This window comes from Perca fluviatilis, chromosome 9 (assembly GCF_010015445.1).
Source record: "Perca fluviatilis chromosome 9, GENO_Pfluv_1.0, whole genome shotgun sequence".
Classification (NCBI taxonomy): domain Eukaryota; kingdom Metazoa; phylum Chordata; class Actinopteri; order Perciformes; family Percidae; genus Perca; species Perca fluviatilis.
The window spans coordinates 18,294,921-18,313,564 of NC_053120.1; the positions used below are offsets into that span (position 1 = coordinate 18,294,921).

The following is an 18,644-nucleotide window of genomic DNA, read 5'->3' on the forward strand; positions in this document are numbered from 1 at the left end:
CTCATCCTGGAATAAAAATACTACATTTTATTGGTAACACCGTTCCAGCTCGCTAAAACAGCTAATTTGATGTATTTAGCATATGTTTGTTTATGTACGTGTGTGCACATGCACATGATTTGTTTTCATCCCCACATGTTCCCTTTTCCCCACATGGAGTGTGAATCTTCAGCAAACTGTAGTGGGGAAGGAGAGGGAGTTTTGAGCAGCATGTAGCTGTTTGTATAAACCCATGCTCACATGATGAGACTGTCAACCCAAATTACATACATGAACTTCAGTGCCAAAATGTTGGCATGGTGCTTTTAACTGGATTCAGTATTTTATCAAATGCATATAAACAGAACACAGAAAATCAGAGAGACACACAGGCTGAGGTGTACACAAACATGGGTCTGTGCAAAACTGCTAAGACACACACACACACACACACACACACACACGCACACACGCGCACACACAAAAACACACAAACTTTTGTTTGCATTCTTCTATCCTTGAGATCACTTCCTTTACAGACCTACAAAACTTCCGTCAACATAATTTCACCTAAACTGGTTTTCGATAAGTGAAGCCTAGTTAATCAGATTAAAACACTGCTGGTCTTTGTAAATGCCCTATCTCCATTCGTAGCCGCTGTTTGGAAGTTTATAACTCAGGTGATAAGCTGCAGACATGCAGGGAAACACTAACAGCGGCACTGTGATCCAGAACGCTTTGGCAGACTCCATATCTTTGATAAACTATCTCGTTAAAAGATGAATGAGTTTGCCGCAGTGCTTAATAAAAAAAAAGAGAGAGCAGGTAAGACAGGCAAAGTTTACAGGGGCCAGTTGATTAGCTGACCCACTAGTGCGTTAGCTCGTCAACGTCAAGGACACACTGCTGTTTGTCCCTCTGAATGATAATCATCACTGGAGCTCCTACATTTGTTTTTTGCTCCCTGTTGAAAACAACCAAGGTTGGAGGTAAAATCGACAGCAGACCACTTCCTGCTCCTGCTGTTTCCCTGTTTGTTTTTTTTGAAAGTTCAATATTAGCACAAAACCACCAGTTGACTGCACCGTGTACATTAGCACTGAGTGTATTTGTTCTTCCACCATTAATCAGAGTCATCCACGCCACTGGCTAACAGGAAGTACTGCTTGATTAACAGATAAGATATGACCTCGAATTTTACCAGGCGGGAGAACAACTTCTTCAAAATGGTATCATGACCCGTACAAGTTCATTTAAGTTCACACAAAGTAAACTACAAGCAATTTCTCAAGTCCCAGGGGATGACAGTGTTAGTTTTTGAACATGTTGGCCTAACGAAAGATGTTGATGGAGCTTTCCTATTAAATGAGGCTTCTTCTTTTTTCAGGAAATGGCTGAAAGTGCTGATCAATCACTTCCAGTGTGTAAAGGGGTCATCATCTTCCTTTCATCAATTTTCCCCTCAGAGGAACTGCTAAAGAATGAGGAAGAAAGAGAGACAAGGGGCTAAAGAAAAAGGGAGGGAGAGGTGGAAGAGGTGGAGGCATAGAAAATGCTAATCCTGCAGGCGCTTTTTTTCTCCCCTTTCCCCACTCCCCTGTGTCTTATCCTAAGCTCTATGTTCATGCAGAACATAGAGCTTAAGGAACTGATTAGAATGTATGCTAAAATTGGAAAGTGTGGAGCATGAAGAAAAAAGTAAAGAAAATTGGGGGTGAAAAATGTGCAGCAAATGAGTGGAAAGGCAAAAAAAAAGGCTCATCGATTAATATTAATGCAGACACCCTTACTGTAACTCTGGTGGCGTATTAATGAGAGCAACGGCCTTCAGACGATAGGTAAAGACTACAATGGAGAATGGGGGAGCGACGGTGGCGGAGCTAGAGGAGATGCTGCATGTTGTAATGAGGACAGAAAAGCAGAAAAAGGAAGAGTCACGGCGAAAGGATGATGAGTAATGAATATGGAGAGTGGACCTGAGGAGAGGTGAAGTGAGAAGAGAAGAAGAGAGGGAGATTTATCTCCTGTGGTTTCCAGTGAAGCTTGATTAGAGTACGTTTTATCAGGACCCAGTAGCCAGGGCTTTAACCTTGAGCTGCCAGGAGCAAACAAATTAGTTTTTAACCACATACACCATGCTTTAGATTTACTATGCTCTCTCTCACAAATGCACACTCCTTTCGAAAGGTGAGCACACATATTTAGGGTCTGCCAGAAGCTGCCAGGCCACCCGTATGGGTACTTAACTTAAAGGTCTTCTCAGCTTTATCTCTCTCTGGTATAAGGAGAAGAATGAGCCCTCTGAACCCAGGCCGACACAACCACACACAAACTATACATGCACAGACACCTCGCATTCAACCTCGCTGATCAACAACCCTGCCACCCCTTCATTCTGCTGTCTCCGTTTGACCTGCGCACCCTAAGCCTAATTTTACGCCCCCACACTCCTCACTACACACACATTTTCCCTTTAACCCTCCCTGTCCTCCATGCTGTCACCTGCACTCCATTCCAGTCGAGGCCTTGCTGTTTAAATTTACCTTTCTCTCAACCTCTGTGAACCTTTCATGTTTTCCATCAGACCTGAACCCATCATAGGGCCTCTCAGAAACAGACAGCCTCCCCTGCATTTCCATTTATTTAGCAACCAGCTGCCAGGCCAAACTGAGGTCACCCACGTGCTGACAGTGTCATCTAGGGTGTATTATTTTACCTTGTCATCATTGGATTAATGTGTCAAAGAATACAAGGCAAATAAATGGCTCATAATAGCGTGGCAGCTGGACAATCTAGTGATAGAGGCTGTAACCCGTAGCCAAAACAATACCGGTTCAATCTCTCCAACAATCAGTGTGTGTCCACAACAGCCATTTGCCAGATGAAGCGTCCTTCAGCAAGACTTTGAACCCTTACTACACACTCATTGTAATTCACCCTGCATAGAACCATCAGATACTATAGCCTAAAATGCAAATGTAACTTTTCTCAGCAGTAATAATGTGATACATTATTGATCGCCATAGGGAAATCCCCCCAACCCCATCAGCATCTTCCAGGAGGGGAAGACTGCGGAATAAGCTACAAAATAGCACACTGTTCTGTAGATTTGTAACGATTCATTGACTTGCTTTGGGTCCGTTCAGCAGCTAACATAGAGCTTGAACCTTGGGTACCCTGTTGAAGTATGTCTCGCTAAACTCTAGATTATTCCACCACGACAAACACTGAGTAATAAAATTCTGGACTGACCATAATATCTGTTGTGAAAACACTCACCTTGACATTGGGTATCCTTCATGGCTGGTTCAAAGCCAGACGAGCAGGTGCATGCTCCTACGGGAACCATCCACTCGCCGTCTCCGTTGCAATAAAGCTTCAATGGCACGGACACCTCCACGCCGTTGGGGACACAAGTTCCTGGCGCAATGACTAAAGAGGTTGCCTCAGCCCCAGTTGCTGTCTCCGGAAAAACGGCAAAGTTGGCGATGGTGGTGGAGCACTTCTTGTAAAAGACCCTCACTGAGATGAGCGACATGCAAGCACCAAGATCCTGAAAGGCCAAGTAAAACCCGGCTTTGGACAATGGTCCAAAACTTCTGACTTTTGTGTTTACCCGGCCAGACTCGAGCATGGAAAAGCTCTCATCTGGGGCAATAGTGTCAACCTTCACATAAGGGTTCTCCATCCAGAAAGGGCTGGTGGCTGTGGCTGAGTCTGAGTCAGACTCATAGTAGAAGAGGTTGAAGGTCTCTTTGCAGGAACCTGGGATGTTGGGAATGCTGTTGCAGTCGCGCACTGTGAATTTCATCTCCACATATACACGCAGCACATCCTTTCGTGGGATGAAGTCACTGCGTAGCCAGTTATTCTGGTTGACTTCACGTACGTTGCAGACTTGGTATGTCCGGATGGGGTTCATGGCATCATCGTAGCCACTCACCTCTTCCCACTGAAAAGCGAGCAGAAAAGAAACATAAACAGGTCAGAGGGTGTAAATGCGTATTCTTATCATTGACAGATGCACAAACAGTTCCACAAGTACTAAGACATTGTGTCTGTCTAATTTCTGGGAAGTGCATTCACCCATCTCTGTACACCTTGCATTAAAACTTTAAGAGCTACATTCAGTCACATTTCATGATAAAAAAAAAATAAAAAAAACAGGGCAGAGGTTAGAACTTAGAGAGAAAGAAGCAAAAGGTAATCTCTTTTTTTGTGGCTTTTTAGGTATTTTCAATTACAGTCCCTTGCCTTTGTCATGCTACATTTTTCATCTCTGGTTAGTGTAGTGTAAAAAGCCAGTGACGAGGACTGCAAATTCATCTCAATTACGGCAACCTGTCACCTCCTTACCCCAGAGCCACCACAGCATGTTTACCTCATATCTGTTTGGAAATAGCAGCCACATTGCTTTACAACCAATTACGCTTCAATTACAGAGCAATGATCGCAACGTCCTCTAATGAAGATGCCGGTTAACCTTCATGATTTTTGGTTCTTACACTCCTCTACATCTTTCATTGGTACTACAGTACCCAGGGGGTGAATTACTCAGGATAAAATAGGATTAAATTTTCTAAACTTTGATTACCAGCTTCATTAAATGAGCACAAGCAAACTCGACTGTAAAAGCTGTTAGGCACTGTAATCTAATGCATTTTTCAATCTCGAATGAGGACACCACGATTAAATCATTTCACTTCAAATAGCGAATCCTGCGTGTATAATATATCTTTGTGAGTGTGTGTGTGCATGTATGTGTGCTGAGGGATCTGCTCCCCTTTCCTATCAGACAAACAGAGTGCAATTTTTTCTTTAGCTAAGCCAAGGACTGGCAAGTTTATTTGCATAGCACCTTTCAAACAAGTGTTTTGCATAAGGCATGGCAATGCATTAAAGAATTTAAAAGGCAATGAGGAGGAAGATTAAATTAAACAAAATTAAACTAGACAAAGGAATAAAAGCTAGAGTGCAGCTTCAGCTAAAAGTCTGACCTACTTTACATGGCTGTCATTGGACTTGCTACCTGAATCCATGAGACTGAAGCTGTGACCTTCTGATTACAGGATGATCTTTCACATCACTCAGCCGCCCTGCCACCTTAAAACACTAGAATACTTAAGTTTTTATGCCAAGACACGATAACAAATTAAATATGGTTGCACTCTTGGGACCGAAGTTAGCCTCGGAACATTTGACTGTCTCGAAACTCTGGCATTAAGGCACCAGTTTGTCTCCAGAGACAGTTGTTTCTATCTGAGCTCTTGGGTACCTTAATTGAGGCTGTAATATGGATGTGGTGGAGACAAGGCTATTCATCCAAGACCCTGGAGGCCATGAGGGAGAGGGGGAGAATGGGCGTAGCTCGGTCGTGGTATTAAAACGATGGCCCAGCAAGAGCGAGAGCGAAAGAGGAAGCGACCAGAGGGAATCGATAATCACCGACCAGGTCAATGGGATGGCTAAAAGCATGAAGTGTCAATGGGTATTTAGTTCAGTGTAATAAATCACCCACTGCAAAAGAGCGATACAGCCAAGTGTTTGCGGGTGTGCGTGTGAGATTGTGTGTGTTTGTTTAAATGTGCTTGTGTGAGTCTGTCTGCCTGAGTGTGTATAGCTCTGTTTGTTTGAGAGTATGTAGGTGTGCGTCTGTTTGTGTATGCGTCTGTTAAGAGAGAGGTCATTCCCCCCGAGACACGACCAGTGGCCAAACACGCCTGCTTTCCAAGCCTGAATGAATTAAGTAGGTCATGTAAAAAAGGGTCAAGTTTCTTGGCATCGATTTCCATCAAGATGAATCGTTATGCAAGATTTGCGATCGACTCCATTTTCTCGTTATCCTTTCCAATCAAAGCTTTAAAATATAATTTCAGATGACAATGAACAATGCTTCTGTGATGCACTATCACCCTCCTTGATGGTCCAAAGGCCCGCTGGAAAAATAAATTCCGCAATATTTTCGCAAAACTATGACCCTTTGGAACAAACTACAGATATGAATAGAGACAAGAGACACAGATTGTGCTGCAGGGGCTTAAGACGTTTTCATGCGCAACTTTTTTCATTCATGAACCTTAGATGAATTCAAGGTGAACATGAACTGTTAGCAACCTTGATAAACTAGCATTATTACTGTAGATTTAGGCATTAGCTGAAATGCTGTAGCCCCAACAGGCTTTTATTTTTCTGTTTGTTGTTAGTATGAATAATCTCTCTAAGTCTACTTTAAAGGACATTTTAGCTTGTTCATAACATGTTTTAGCATGCTGGGGGTCTGTGAAGCAGACAGTGATACACCAAGAATAGTTATTATCTCCAAAAGCTAGCTAACTTTGTATATTGTTATTAGTGTATGGTTATGGAAAACCCTGTGGGTGTCATTCCAGATCTGGGGAAGTCTTGCTATAAAGTGGAATTACCCTTTCATGACCCATCTGTTTTGAAAGATAAATGATACGGTGTATGGACAAACACACACACACACACACACAGTACAGGGAGACATAGTGGAAATTGGAAATACAAGCAACAACACGAATGCAGCTCAAGATAGGTGTCCACATGCACACACACACACACATACACACACCTAGACAGAGACATGAGACATTATGCACATATGCTACAGGCTATCTACAGACAGATGCAAACAGTGAGACAGAGAAATCCACATACCAAGGTGGAGACACAGAGGTAAAAGAATACATGTACACGCACGTCCACATGTGACATGCTATGTGAAGGCAGTGCCTTCACATATCAATAATTGAATGTGCTCTTACACATTCACAAATGGCTTTCACACTTTTTACACCAAGAGTGGTAGCATTAATAGCACTTATATGCTGGTTGTCTTTGGATCCACTGTCACAAATAGACACAGTTCAGGTTTTCTCTGTGAAGCTTTTTGTCTGATGCTTTTTTTGTGTTTTGCAACACAGTGAAAATACACAGCTATGCTGTGACTCAGACTTGGCTGGCCAGCGTCCCTGGGAGAGTGTGTGTAGTCTGAGGTGAGTGTGATTGGGTCTTTTTCTAAGATGTTTTCTTACAAATAGAATTGTGTTCTCATATGCTGTCTCCCTCTCTCTGCATGGACATTTCTGTGTACTTTACTTAATTTTAGACTCACTGCTCTCCCTCTCCCTTCCAGCTCTCTCAGTATGTTGTTGTGTTTGTCCTTTCAGCCACTGTATCGGCTTCTCTTAGACAATTGTCGTCACCCCTAACAAAAATAGGCTGCGACGCTCCTGTTGCAAGACCTCAAAAGCAAATAAAATACAAATAAACACACACACACACACAATACATTGTGCATGAAGACAGAAACAAGACAACAGGGAGGATCGATTTCTTTGTGTCAGAGGAAAATAAAACGAAGGAAAACAGGGTGGAAAGATAACTCAGGGACAACCACCGTCTGCTACAAAACAAAAAAGGCAGGGGAAAAACTCATCTCCAGTCTTTCGGTTGGTAATGTGGGAAATCTGGATTGCAAAAGGCTCTCCACTGTATGTATATCTTTTGAAAATGAGCATCTGTTGCGGGTTTTCTTGGAAAAGAAACGGGGAGGCGTGTTTTAGTTCCTATGCCAATCTGCATGGGACCGGTGGGAGCATCCCTGCTGCATTGTAGCTTAACGAGGAGGGGGGCAAAGGGAGGCAAAGGGAAGATGGACGGATCGGAAGAGGGAAGAGCTTAAGGGAAGGAGGGCACGAAAGGCTGTGAACTGATTGTTGCAGCTGAGGTGGCTAGTGTGTCTGGCTTCATTAGTGCTTAGTTACTCGGAAGTAAAGGAAGGGGAGAATAAGTGGGGTGGGCGACTTCAACCAGCTGGGTTGGAATCTCCATGCAAGTGCGTTGGGGTAAAAACAAAACATAAAAAAATGGGGGCCCACCTTTCAAAACACAAGGGCTAAGTCAGAGGGCCACACAAAGACGAGGGGAGGAGAGCTGGGGGTCTTTGAAGTATAGCTGAGGAGGGGTCGAACCTCTTTTTGCTCCTCTTTAGGCCATTGTGGAGACCACATGGGAAAGCAAGATGGGGCTGTCAGTGGCACTTTGTGTGTGGTAGATTTGGATGCCGGGGCGTGCAATGGGTCAACGCCAAGAAATATTTCAGTGTATAAATGGTTAGTTCATGTGGAAACTGCCGTTTTCACATGTTTTAAGTGCATTGGGGCAAGGGGAAGGGAACATCTGTGAAATTGGATTGCGGTGTCTCTTTTTCTGCCCGCTAAAAAGCGCATCCCAAAACATATCCTGTTGACTGATTTGTTGATGAAGGTGTGCAGGACTGTTAAACTTCCAAAAGGCATGCAGACACAATACAGACACACAGACACACAAAACTGGATGTACCCCTTGAATACAGGAAAGAGTCAAAGTTACTGTCCACACATGAACATAAAGCTGAATGTGGTTATGTTGCATACACAGTTCCCTCTTCTCTTTCACCATGTGTCCCCATTAATAATTCAGTCTTACTCTGTATAGACACACAAAGGCAAACAAACACACACACACACACATATACACACACAACACACACACACACACACACAGAGTGCACAGTAAACTCACCCCGGTCTCAGGGTGTGCAGTCCAGGCTAATTCGGTCGTGGCCCACTTCGTGTCCATCAGCGTCTCTGTAAAGGGAAGCAGAAAGAAAACAACCAGATCAGACAAAGAGCAACAGAGTGACAGAATAGATCAATATAACTTTCAATAGTTTTACAACAATGTCATAAAACTAGTAAAATGAATAGCCGAAGAGATAAGAGGCTTTGACCAAAGTTGTTCTCAGATAACTGGGTGAGTAACTGAATGACAGAAAGCGCGGGCTTATAGCGATATTATATTCAATAAGACAAAGAAGTGCTGTATGCCCTTGTGTGACAGGAAGACCAAGAGACAGTGGAATAGCGAGGCAGAGATCTAGGTGGGGGATCTCTGTGAGGTATTGTATGACATTTTATTGCCGCTCCTTGTCTGGCTAATTAGTCTCAATTAGACGTTGCTTTTATACAGGGGAAAGGAAACAACATCGAAGTCTCGCTGAGAAACGGTTCCGCTTCCCACAGGGCACAGCGACAGACACAGACACACACACACACACACACACACACACACACACACACACAGCTACAGGTTGTAAAACTCAACAAGATCTATAACCCAACAGAAGGCTTGAATGAAGAGGGGGGGTAATAAAGTTAGGCGTCACAAAAGAGGAGCTCTTGAGCATAACAGAGGTCAATACACTTCACTTGGATTTACTTTCTGTCGATACTTGAACACATACACCTTAGTTTTATGCCTGCAAAGCGCACACACATCATATACACAATACACACAAATGCACAAAATGGTGGACAGGGATCTCTCCTGCAAATCCCTTTTCTTCTCTCCACTTTCTGCTCTCTTGTTTCTACTGGCAAAGACACCGGCTTTGTGAGAGCTGGGAAGGAACACTATAAATGTTGAGTCTTTTACTACCTGGCGCTCAAGGCACAGCATTCAGCCACCATTATTATCTCAACCGCTGTGCTGTTCTACAAGATAGTAAAAGATGATGAAACGGTACTGCCAGAAAGTGAGATTAAACTGTGCATGGTCATGGAAGGGAAGAATGAGATGTTCCATTTTTCCTGCCTCACTTGTAAGGCATGAACCTGAAGAAGTCTCTCAGCCCACTTTGCTAGTCTATCACCATCTCTGAGGTTTCCTTTGTCTCTTTCTCCCACTTTCTTCTTAGAATTTTTTTTTGTCCTGGGAAGCTGACAGGAAATGGGACTTGGGAGCAAAATAGAAGAGTATACGCCAGGATTTCACCATTTCTTCTCCAAATACCTGCTGCCACCACTGCTGCATTTAGAAACACCAGCAGTGACAAGTGCAAATACCCTCAAACTCAGAGACCCCTTGTGAATTATGTCTAGCACTGTAGAGACAGCATGCTCCTACATCTAGGAATTCCCACTGATTTCCACCCCCTCATGCTTTGAGTGACAGCGTCTTTGACATGTGTATGTGCCTGTTACACTGGTGAGAAAGCACGACTTCCAAAAGAGTTCCTGCCAAAGGGAAATATCTTCCTGTGCATATAAACACATATAATCAGATTTCAAATGTAGCTTTGGCTTGTTGCCCTCGCAGGTGAAATGGTCTGGATGCTTCACTGTGAGACAGCTCACGCAGCGAGAACTGTCTCTCTGGGAGTGGCTCTGGTAAATATCATGTACTCGCAGCAGCGCAGGGTCAAATCCAGCTCGCAACCTTTGTCGCAGACAATCCTCTCCCTTTCTCGCCTGTCAGTCTCGGATTTTCTCTTTGTGGTGATAGTGAAAATGCTTTCAAACAAATCATGAAATTCGTCTGCTTTTGCTGAGAGCTCTCTTTGTAACCAGTTGCAACGAGCCACATCTGTCTCTTGAGCAAATAAGGGCCTAGTAGGGTTTTCATCTCAGAAACTGTGTCAGTGCAGATTAGCAGCGGGACTTCCCCTGAATCATACTATGACAGTGTGTGATTTGGGACGTGTTACCGACAGCTACGCAGGTAGGTAAGCCGCTGTGGTGGAAATTATACACCTCCGCCGCCTTGTGTTTATTATTATGACTGGTCTGTGTATATGCTGTGTTGGCTTGTCATTAGAGCTGACCTTGCTGAAAATGACAGCACAGTGAAACAAAATGACCGACGGGGAAATTCAAAGAGGGGAGAAAATGAAGAGACAGAGATGAGAGAGAAAGAACAAGAGCTGGAGAGCAAAAAGGGAGATATGCAAAACGCACACACAGATGTGCAGTCTGAATCAATAGTTTAGGGGATTATTCGGGAGTGCATGTGCAGCAGTAACCCTTCCCGATGCATCTGCATTGTTTAAACGTACCAGGTCTGTGCTTGTGCATGTCAGAATACAATTGTGTGTGTGTGTGTGTTCGGTGCAAAGCTCTGTATTGTGCCCAAAGTGGAGCACCAATCCTGAGTCAATGGGCCAGAGCAAAAGCGCTGAATGACCCCAACTTAACCCGGCCGCTCTTTCTCATGTCAGTGTGTGCGTGCATGTGGGTGGCTGTTAAGCTCATTTGTCTCTGCACACCACGTTTGTGTGTGTGAATTGCAAATCAGGCAATAGAAGCACACTGCAATATTCATGACTGTGCAGCAAATTCAGACACCTGCACAGTCACAGAAAAAAAACACACACATACACATACAAACACACACACACACACACACACACACACACACAAACACAATAAAGAGAACAAAACAAACCAGAAAAAAGTGCCATATGCCCACGCACAAAGTAACAATCGTCTCTGTGTGCCAAACTGACAAACCTGTGCTATATGGATGATAAAAGATGAGAGGGAGGCAGAGTAAAACAGATTAAAGAGAGAAAGGTATTTTTTTTAAAGCAAACAACCCCTGAAAGCTTCTAAGGCCATCTGGCGGCTTGCCTAATGGGCCCGGTCGAGAGAGAGAGACAAAAAAGAAAAAAATACAGAAAGAAAACCAGAAGGACGAGTTGAGGGAGAAACAGCAATTGTGTGACTGTAAGATCCTCCCCTGTACAGAACGACTCTCGTTTGCCTTTTCTCTATACATTTCACTTCACCGTTTCAAATCCTGGAAGTGTAGAATGAGAGAAGGAAAGCTTTTAGGTGGGAGGAGGGAAAAAGAACAAAGAGAGTAAATCAGGCAAATGAACATGCAAATGTACTGCCGTAAAACACACACACACACACACACACACAACACACACAGAGTGAGAGTGAAGCATGCAGATGTGGGAGGTAGCAGTTGATCAGGATACACAGATGCATTAGGCTGGTTAATCCATCTTTTCTTGCACGCACTCTCACTTTTTTACTCATTTATTTTCAATCTCTTTGTAATCATCCCTGTGAAACGATGGATCAAATTCCCCATTGTCTTACTTTCTCTAACTACTTTCCCTTTTTCCCTCCACTCGGAAGTGATAGGTTTGACCTCTTTTCATTTGTCTTTTTCCTCTTCCTCTTCCCTCCCCCTTTTCTTGCCAATCTCTATATCTGTGCTTGTGTTTTCACGCTGTGATGTGATGGATGTGAAGTGCAGTGTACAGGGGAATGTTTTTCAACCTCCTACCGCTCACGAAGACTATTCAATTAGAGAGTCACTGTTTGAGTAACCGGAGGATTGCCTTAGTAAAGTGTTATTTATGATCAAGGTCAAATACACCTGGGATTAGCATAACAAACATGGTGTGTGTGTGTGTGTGTGTGTGTGGGGGTTAACGTTTAATGTTTAGTTTTTTCTGCGAACTCTGATTGTGTGAGAAAAATTGCAGAAATACAAACAGGCTTGGAGAGACTATATGCAAGCAAATACATGTGTGCAAGCAAATACACGCACACACACACACACACACACACACACACATACACACAAAGCCAACCCCTAAACTCTAATCCAGTAATGACAGGGCAGGCCTAATAACAGGGGAGGGCACTGAAGCATTCGTCCCTATGGCCGCATGCAACACACACATACACTCATATGCACACAAACACACACAGCACCCTCAGCACCCACAGTTACAAGCCTCTTAAAATATTTCTTTGTTCAAACAAGCAGACTTGTTAAAAGCAGAAAAAAAAGACTGAAAGAGGAAGAAAGGCCATTATTGAGAGAGAGGAATGTGTAGTTGTTTTGCGGGGCTATAAGTCCCCGGGTCGTAATGAGCAGACAGGTGAGGGATTTAGCTTGGATCTTGCCCCGTCTACTTTGAGCTTTTTAGCATCTTTGTCTTTGTTAGCGTGACCCCGTCAGAGGACAACTAAATGGTACCTGAAGCAAACACTGAGGGAGCTAAATGATTTGTCTCGACAACCATGGAGATATGAGTGTTACAGAGTCGCAGAGCAATGTCTTTAATGTTAAAGAAAAGCTGACTTGCTAGCTACCTATTAGCTTGGTTTCTTGCTATAAGCACAAAACTAAATGGCTTCTTCTCATGCTAGCATTAACTGCTGTACTAATGAAACATGATGACAGCCGGATTTTGTTTTCAGCCAAAAAATACAAATTCAAACCCTGCTAATGACTCCTTTTCCGAAATCCTTCCCTTAGGCTTCTCCACTAGTTAATTATCTGCTCCCCACCTCTCCTCCGAGTTGCTTTTGTTGTATTCTCCTATAGTCAAACAGACCAAGCACATGGCAACCTGGCATGGGGTAGCCACTCCATTAAAATACTATGTTGTCTGGTTGCCAAACACTTGAGCCTCTGTTTTGCCACAGAAACAGTGAAATGTGTCAACATTGAGAGCGTGGACCCCACGCTCAACTTATTAGCGCTATTAGCCTGATTGCTTTCTGTGCTATCTTTGTTGGCTCCGCTTTTGTCATCCAATGTGCAGCAGAGGCAGAGAAAGTTGAAGAGAGACACAGAGAGCAGGAGGAGAAATGCTATTCACATTCAAATTGTCCAAGCAGCCTTTTTGCCTTTGTGCGGGGCCAGAGTGTGATGATTAGGAGAAGTCCCCTCCATTTTATGGCGAGACCTCCCCTTCAGCAACCACCCACCCACACACACACACACACACACACACACACACACACACACGCACAACCACACACTCACAGTCACGGTAATTGGTTGCTGCGACATGGACAGGCCAAGGAGGTGATTCCTCTGTGGAATTCCTGAACGGACTCGCCCCCATGGCAAAACACTTCCCCCTCCCCATCAGCAGACACACATACACTCACACATACTTCACCCCGCTACCACTCGCTGTCAGTCATCCCACAATGCCTGTCACACAAGAGGTTTGTGATGTGTGTGCACGCTAACAGGGTTACACAGTCGATGCATTGGAAATAAGCTCTCTTTCCATCTTTCTGTCTCTCGCTTTCTATCTCCTTATTCTCTATCTATCCTATATCTCTTATTCTTTCCCCTCTCACTCAAGTCTAATTCTTGTATCATCTCTCCCCATGGGGAAGTCTAACGAACGCAAGTCTTTGCCCTCTGCATTTGTCGCTGGGCCCCTGCCCTCAATTGTTTTTCTCCTCGTCAAAAGATACCTTGGGGCTGAATACTATTTGGGTTGTAACAGCATGCCATTTTGGCAATTTTGCATTCTGCTTGGCCCATCGTGGCTGCAGAGGCAATTTCTGACAAGCAGCTCTTACCTGATGACTCTGGGACATATGATAAATAAACAACAACAAACACAATGATGTTCCTTTCTGTCAGAGGCTTTGAGGGAGCAAAGCTGTTGAAATGGAAGAAAGAGCTTTAATCGCACCAACGAGGACATTGTGAGCTAGTGCAGGTGGTTTTTCAAATTACTAAATGTGTATGAGCGTGTGTGGAAGTGTGGGTGTGTGTTTCTGGTGCGACTAAAGAGTGTATTCAAGGGCTCATGAAGTCTAGTCTAGTTCCTGTACTGCCGATGGACTGGGCCTCTTTGTCTTTACCCCCTCCTTTTTTTTTTCTTTCTCTCGCTCATTCGCAGTCTTTCTCTCATCTCTCTCTCTCTCTCTCTCTCTCTCTCTCTCTACCCCTTCCTATCCCCTTCTCTCACTAACTCTTCTAATTACAAAGCACAGGGGATCTGACGACCAGGTAGCCCTAAGGGCAGCTGTCTACAAAACCAGGTGTGCCTCTGTGTGTGTGTGTGTGTGTGTGTGTGTGTGTGTGTGTGTGTGTGTGTGTGTGTGTGTGTGTGTGTGTGTGTGTGTGTGTGTGTGTGTGTGTGTGTGTGTGTGTGTGTGTGAATACATGTGCGTCAGCATGTGTGTGTTTGAATGACTGTGTGCATATACTGATGCTATAATGAGTTTGAGTGATCGTACGTGTGCCTGTTTGTGTCATCGACGAATGCGTAAATATAAGTGGTTGAAAATGGAGTTTGTGCTTTGTTTACTGCAGTGTCACTTTGGCTTTTAGGATTAGTCACTTTACAGTAATGTTGGCCACTTAGAAATTCAAGCTTATTTCACTGTATCACTCAATTTCACAATTCAGTGTAAGTCAATATAGCTAACTACATTTTCTTACTGACTTAAATGAAAATGCTAAAAGATGAAGTTTCACACACTACAGCTTCCCCCAAACTCCTCTCTTTGTGTGCATATGTGCGTGTGTGAATGTGTACATTCTGTCCCTTCTGTTCCCCAACTTCCTAGTTAACCACCCAACCCCTCACCCTGCCCGAGACCCAGCATTCACAGCGGTTTGCATTGTCCCATGGGTTCATTGAATGGCTCTGTGTTCGGTTTGCTATTGAATAAGTCAAAGCCCCTTCATCAACAGTAGTGACAACATAACACATACACACACAAACACACACATTCACGGTTGGGGTGAGCCATTAGCACTTGTTTTATTGGCTACTTGCTCTCTGACACAAGCACTTTAGACTACCTTAAAAAATCCAATTCTGGAAAGGTTCAATGGGAATCCTCGATAGTGTGAGTGTCTGCATTTTATCAGGAGTGCCATCTTTGCTCCTGTTCGTGTACCTTGATCCGATCAGCAACTTTTTTTGTCGTTGTTTGCGTTTAAACCAAAGTACCAATGTTATAACAGCACAGCAGATTGCCCGAGACATGCAGTTTAACTTACAGCTGACTGACGTAGTGTTGTCAGCTAAATACTTGAGCTCGCTTTGAACCTGAAACCTTTAAGTTACCGCTTCATTTCCCATACTGTGAGTCCTGCACTTAACATTTTGCTCTCAGAAAGAATTGTGAAAGCTTTTGTTCACCATCTATAACATTCCACATTTATCTTTGTGTCTCTCCCTGCTGCTTTACTCAACATATTCACAGCTATCTTTACGTGTGTGTGTGTGTGTGTGTGTGTGTGTGTGTGTGTGTGTGTGTGTGTGTGTGTGTGTGTGCTGCTTCCACCAAACTGCTGATGCAGACGATGTTGACTTAATTACAGAGTTCTGGGCATTTGTCTGAATAGAAATGACCACCTTTGTTTTGTTTTTTTACAGCCATGCCTCCCTGCTTGACGTCAGGTTTACTGGGTTTCATTCCTCATCGAAATATTCCTTTGAAGGGGCCATCCCAGTCCTAGCTGTTTTACGACACTGGGATGTTTGGCCTTGTCATATGAAGGCCATTAGGGCTGCCGGTGTTTTACCTCACCTCTTACTGGAAACCAAGCATGGGAAATCATCTGAAATGGAAATATCACTTCTACAATAACAGTAAACAAGGACATTGTCACTGCAAAAATACCTCTATCCTTTTTGTATTTGTCCACGAGTTGAAAAAGATTCGAAAAGAAATCAGACTTGAGTAATAACCTACCAAGTATTGCTTCATTGTAGCAATGATTTTATAAGGTTTGATGTCACATTTACCACTTACATTTCATTTTGAAAAGGCCTGTTCCTCATTTGCAAATGATTATGTTAAGGGCATCAGGTCTGCCAGTGTTTAACCACCAACAGGAAACGGGCACAGAACCAGATTTCTGTAGGGACACGGGATGTTTACATCACCTAACATGGAAACTATTGCCTCAACCTTTACCATAAGTGAAGCGAGTTTTCATTTACAACCCTTCCTAGAAATCCACACGTCTCTCTCTCTCTATATATATTTTTTACAACATTTCATAATTCAGTCTGGGTTCAGATTTTTTTTCCACAATTAACATTCAACATCAAATGCTGACAGTAAACACTGTTGAAGCATAATACTCTAGTCATGAAATAAACTGCTAAATCCAAGCACAGGGTGACTCTGCGTGAGACGCCATGATCTGATTTCCTGGTAAATGATTCAGCAAACTGCGTCTGAAAAATGCAAACAAGCAAGCAAGGAGCAGGTCCGCTTTTGCCCCAAGGATCTGCATATGGAAATACGGAACTCCTAGTCAAGTTTTGTGGGTAGTTGCGTGTGTGTGCATGTTTGTATTAGTCAGAGTGAGAAAGGAAGCGAGACAAAGTAATTTGGCTGTGTGTGTGTGTGTGTGTGTGTGTGTGTGTGTGTGTGTGTGTGTGTGTGTGTGTGTGTGTGTGTGTGTGTTCGTGTTTGATAAAGTGTGCGTGTGTGACACTACAGCTGTTGATTTCTTTCCGTCTCACCTCCCACTCCCTGGGGGGTAGCAATACCTGGAATACAATTCATATTTAAAACACAATATAGTGTAACTGCAACCTCAGCAAGCTCTGATTGATTTACTAGTCTGCCACATAGATGAAAGGCAAACAAATACATCACACATATACATGAACACATGTCGCACATTTCAAACTTCTATAAAAAGACGTCTTTGACACATACCAAGATAACAAGCAGGCAACGCGCCTCTCTAAACATCAGCTCCGCCATTACCTCACTTTCAACCACACTTATTTATAACATATACGGCAAAACAAAACCAGCAATCTCTGTCTTTTACAGTTATAGATAAAGGACAGTATCTGTTATCTAGCAGACTGATTTGGTATTCCAGCTATGGAAAAAAGACCATCACTTGTTCAGCAACAACACAGCCAGCATGACGAGAAATATTCTTTTACATCTTCTAAAACAGATAGATGTCTCTTTATCTATCCATCTCATATTCCATGTACTTTGGCATTTACTTACTTGTTACTGATGTTGAACAATTGCCTCATTAAATGTTCATCTACAAAGAGAGAGACATAAAAGCGGGGCGGCGGAGTAATTTACTCAATGAGATAAAGCAGTGCCGATATTCTTTGATTTGCTGCTTTGTCTGGCCAAACCTGCAGACTGCACTGATGACTCCTCCGTGGATATGGCTAATGAACAAACAGTGCGGCGTAGCTCGCAACCCTGATAAGAATCAGGGTTAGCAGACGCTAATAAATATGAAGTGCCTCAAAGGTCAAACGAGAAGAGGGAAAGATAGATTATGATTTAATTAGTCTTGAAATAAGCTTCATTCTTACTCAACATTCTCATTTAAATGTCGGAATCCTCATTAAAAAATCGAATTAAGTTGAATGAGTTGAGCTGGAGAGGCAGACATGCGTGCTTTAACACACACACACACACACACACACACACACACACAACACACACACATCTGTGTATAGAAAACCCAGCATTAACTATCTATCTATGAATCTTTTTTTTTTTCTTTATTCAAGGAAGGCAGCATCCCAGCATAATGTTAGTCTGAGCCTGTGTATCTGTCTTTGAGCAGAAATTCACCTGGCGCCTCTGCCTCTCTAAGGGATTTGAGGTATTAGTGGTGCAGGCTAACATTGTGACAGGTGAGTGTCAGGACTCGCTAACCCCATCAAAGTCACATTTAGCATGTCAAGTCTGCCAACGGGGTTTTGGCAGCCAACAATCTGCCCTTGTAGTTTACCTTCATTGACCCGCGATAGTCACATTTCTACATATTCTGTGTCCTTTTGTGAGAGCAAAGACTTCTTGGGAGAGTGGCCTTGTGGTTACAGAGACCACGCTGGAACTAAGACTTCACTTTGATCACCAACGACGTGCGTGTTCATTAAGGCTGTTCATATGTCCTTGAGAGAGAGAATGAACCTCTATTTGCTCAGTGATTGCAAGTCACTCTGGAGCAGTGGAATTTCCATGTTGGAACATCCATGCTAGATACAAAAAGCAGTGACTGAAGGAATGAACCATGTGAGAACAATA

General features: G+C 43.4%; 1 protein-coding gene across 10 annotated transcripts in view; it reads right to left on the bottom strand.

Annotated features, from left to right (window-relative positions):
- Nucleotides 1-18,644, bottom strand: part of LOC120565382 (ephrin type-B receptor 3-like) — a 58,905-nt gene that overhangs the window by 20,231 nt on the left and 20,030 nt on the right. For all 10 annotated transcript variants that reach the window (XM_039811180.1, XM_039811181.1, XM_039811173.1 and 7 more), the window contains exons 2-3: nt 8,566-8,630; nt 3,259-3,931 (exon numbers count right to left, since the gene is read on the bottom strand). In XM_039811180.1, the coding sequence (XP_039667114.1) occupies nt 3,259-3,931; nt 8,566-8,630 (738 nt within the window). The remainder of the gene's footprint in view (nt 1-3,258; nt 3,932-8,565; nt 8,631-18,644) is intronic.